The 2,011-nt window shown below is 43.8% G+C and overlaps 1 protein-coding gene across 1 annotated transcript in view; it reads right to left on the bottom strand.

The window, feature by feature from the left end:
- Positions 1-392, bottom strand: part of LOC107559216 (E3 SUMO-protein ligase RanBP2-like) — a 73,970-nt gene extending 73,578 nt beyond the window's left edge. The window contains 1 exon segment of the mRNA XM_016242966.1: positions 150-392. Coding sequence (XP_016098452.1) covers positions 150-221 — 72 coding nt within the window. The 5' untranslated portion in view covers positions 222-392.
- Positions 393-2,011: the final 1,619 nt, after the last annotated feature.

Genomic DNA, 2,011 nt, shown 5'->3' with positions numbered 1-2,011 from the left:
GTGAGTGTGTGTGTGTGTGTGTGTGTGTGTGTGAGTGTGTGTGTGTGAGTGAGTGTGTGTGTGTGTGTGTGAGTGTGTGTGTCAGCGGCGCTGGGTCCTCTCGAGAGTGCTGAGGCTGTTGCTCTAGAGGCCTGTCGTGCTGCTCTTACCGCGTTCAGCGAGGGAGAGGCGCTCTGAACCGCAGACACATAGCGCTGCACGTCCGCCCTCGACCGCCTCATGGCTGCTGCTGTCAGCGAGTCCTCTGCGGCGGCTTCAGGAGTGTAGCAGGGGCTCCAGTCCTCTCTGTTCGGGCGCCAAACACGAAATGGCGCTCTGCGTCTGCTTCTTCTTCTTCTGCTGCTGCTGCTGCTGCGTGAGAGCGCGTCTCCGCCGCCTGCTGGTCCAGCTGTGCAAGTGCAACAACAACTCCGGCCGAAACATGCGTAGACGCAATTACAATAAACACCATTTAATATCGGTATAATATGTTTTACGATTATTATTATCATTTGCAGGTCTTTTGTCTGTTTTATAGAGCGCTTGTCTAAACACCGTTAACTACTGCTCATCATGTAATCACACAAATGTTTGGTTATAATGTCTACAAACGGATGAAACTGAGCTGGCTTTTGATTGGCGCTCCGAGACAGACGCGTATGCGCAGGTTTCGACGCGTCACTCCCGGAAACTCCCGGCGCGTGCGTGACGCTGTGTGGAGAGTGTGGAAGGCCAAAGGGGCCAAAAACACCTGCATGTTCAGGCGTAAACAGCACGTATTTAACGTGAAAAACCAGCGCGTGCAATACTGTATTCAGGGTGTTAAATAGGCGTTCAGATCAGTTTGAGGGGTCAGTGTCATTGGCTGCTGAGGGCTTGGGTCAAACCACTTCTGTGAGCTTAGGGGGGTGTACCATTCATAGACTAGACAACCACCGTTTAACATGCAATAGATCCGCTATTCAGCCTCATTATTTTCTCTTTTCTTTTTTGTATAGCCTATAGAAATAAATTAATGTATTTAAATTGCAGTTTTATGAAAAAAAAGTTTTCTCCACTCATGCCTTTTTGTAAATACACACATTAGTGGACATTCTAGCTTTAACAGCGATCAAACTTAAAGGGTTAGTCCACACAAAAATGTAAGGACTTCCGGCCACTTTGGCGCTCTCGACGGCGGCGGTGTGAACGCACACTTAGCCCTTTACAGTTTTGAAGTTGTTGTTTTGAATTTGAAGTAATGCCTCACTCAAGTTTAGTCAAAGCCTCAAATATTATATAATTATACTTGTTTTATTCCACTCGATGAGACCCTTCAAATGACACATGCCTATCTGAGCTGTATGATGTTTCTGACATATTAGACTACATAGAACACAAACATTTTTCTATTTATCCGCACATAGCTCAGCACTACCTCGCAGTTCATCAAAGTTAACATGCATTGTAAAGGTCAGACTCCAAGCTTTCAAATGAGACCTGTTTTGTGTTGATTAAGGCAGATATTTTGAAAAGTATGCTTGTTATTTTTGTCTTCGCTGGGGGCGCCCGCCGGTGGTAACACGCTGGTTTAGAGGAACTGGGCAGCACTGGTTAGGAGCTGATCAAAATGGTTGGATGCATTCGAAAGCTGAATTTCTAAGCTTTAAAATTATACCTAATTATTTTTAAAAAAGGTTATATAAAAGATACAATAGACAGAAACATTACAGGTTTTACATTCTGCTTGCCAAGTGTTCAACAGAGCTCTCCAACTGATTTCTTCAATTCATGGGTTTAGGTGTTATTTACACACGAAGACGCAATGGATTGTTTTGATTTTGGACTCATTTCAATCGTGAGAATCTGCTGTAAATAATGATAGGCCATTCCCCACAATCGGTGCATGTTTCCTGAAATGATAAGCGTAAAAACACATGAGAATATTGCAGTATGTGCGCATTTGTGTTATAATTCCATGAAGAATATCTTTAGATCTAAATAACAACATTTGCATGATCTATGCATGCTTCATGAAGTTATGAGTGAAAAC

The sequence above is a fragment of the Sinocyclocheilus grahami genome, unplaced genomic scaffold (assembly GCF_001515645.1).
Source record: "Sinocyclocheilus grahami isolate Dianchi unplaced genomic scaffold, SAMN03320097.WGS_v1.1 scaffold678.1, whole genome shotgun sequence".
Classification (NCBI taxonomy): domain Eukaryota; kingdom Metazoa; phylum Chordata; class Actinopteri; order Cypriniformes; family Cyprinidae; genus Sinocyclocheilus; species Sinocyclocheilus grahami.
Note: the sequence above shows the minus strand (reverse complement) of the source record. Positions and strands in the feature narration are given on the sequence as shown.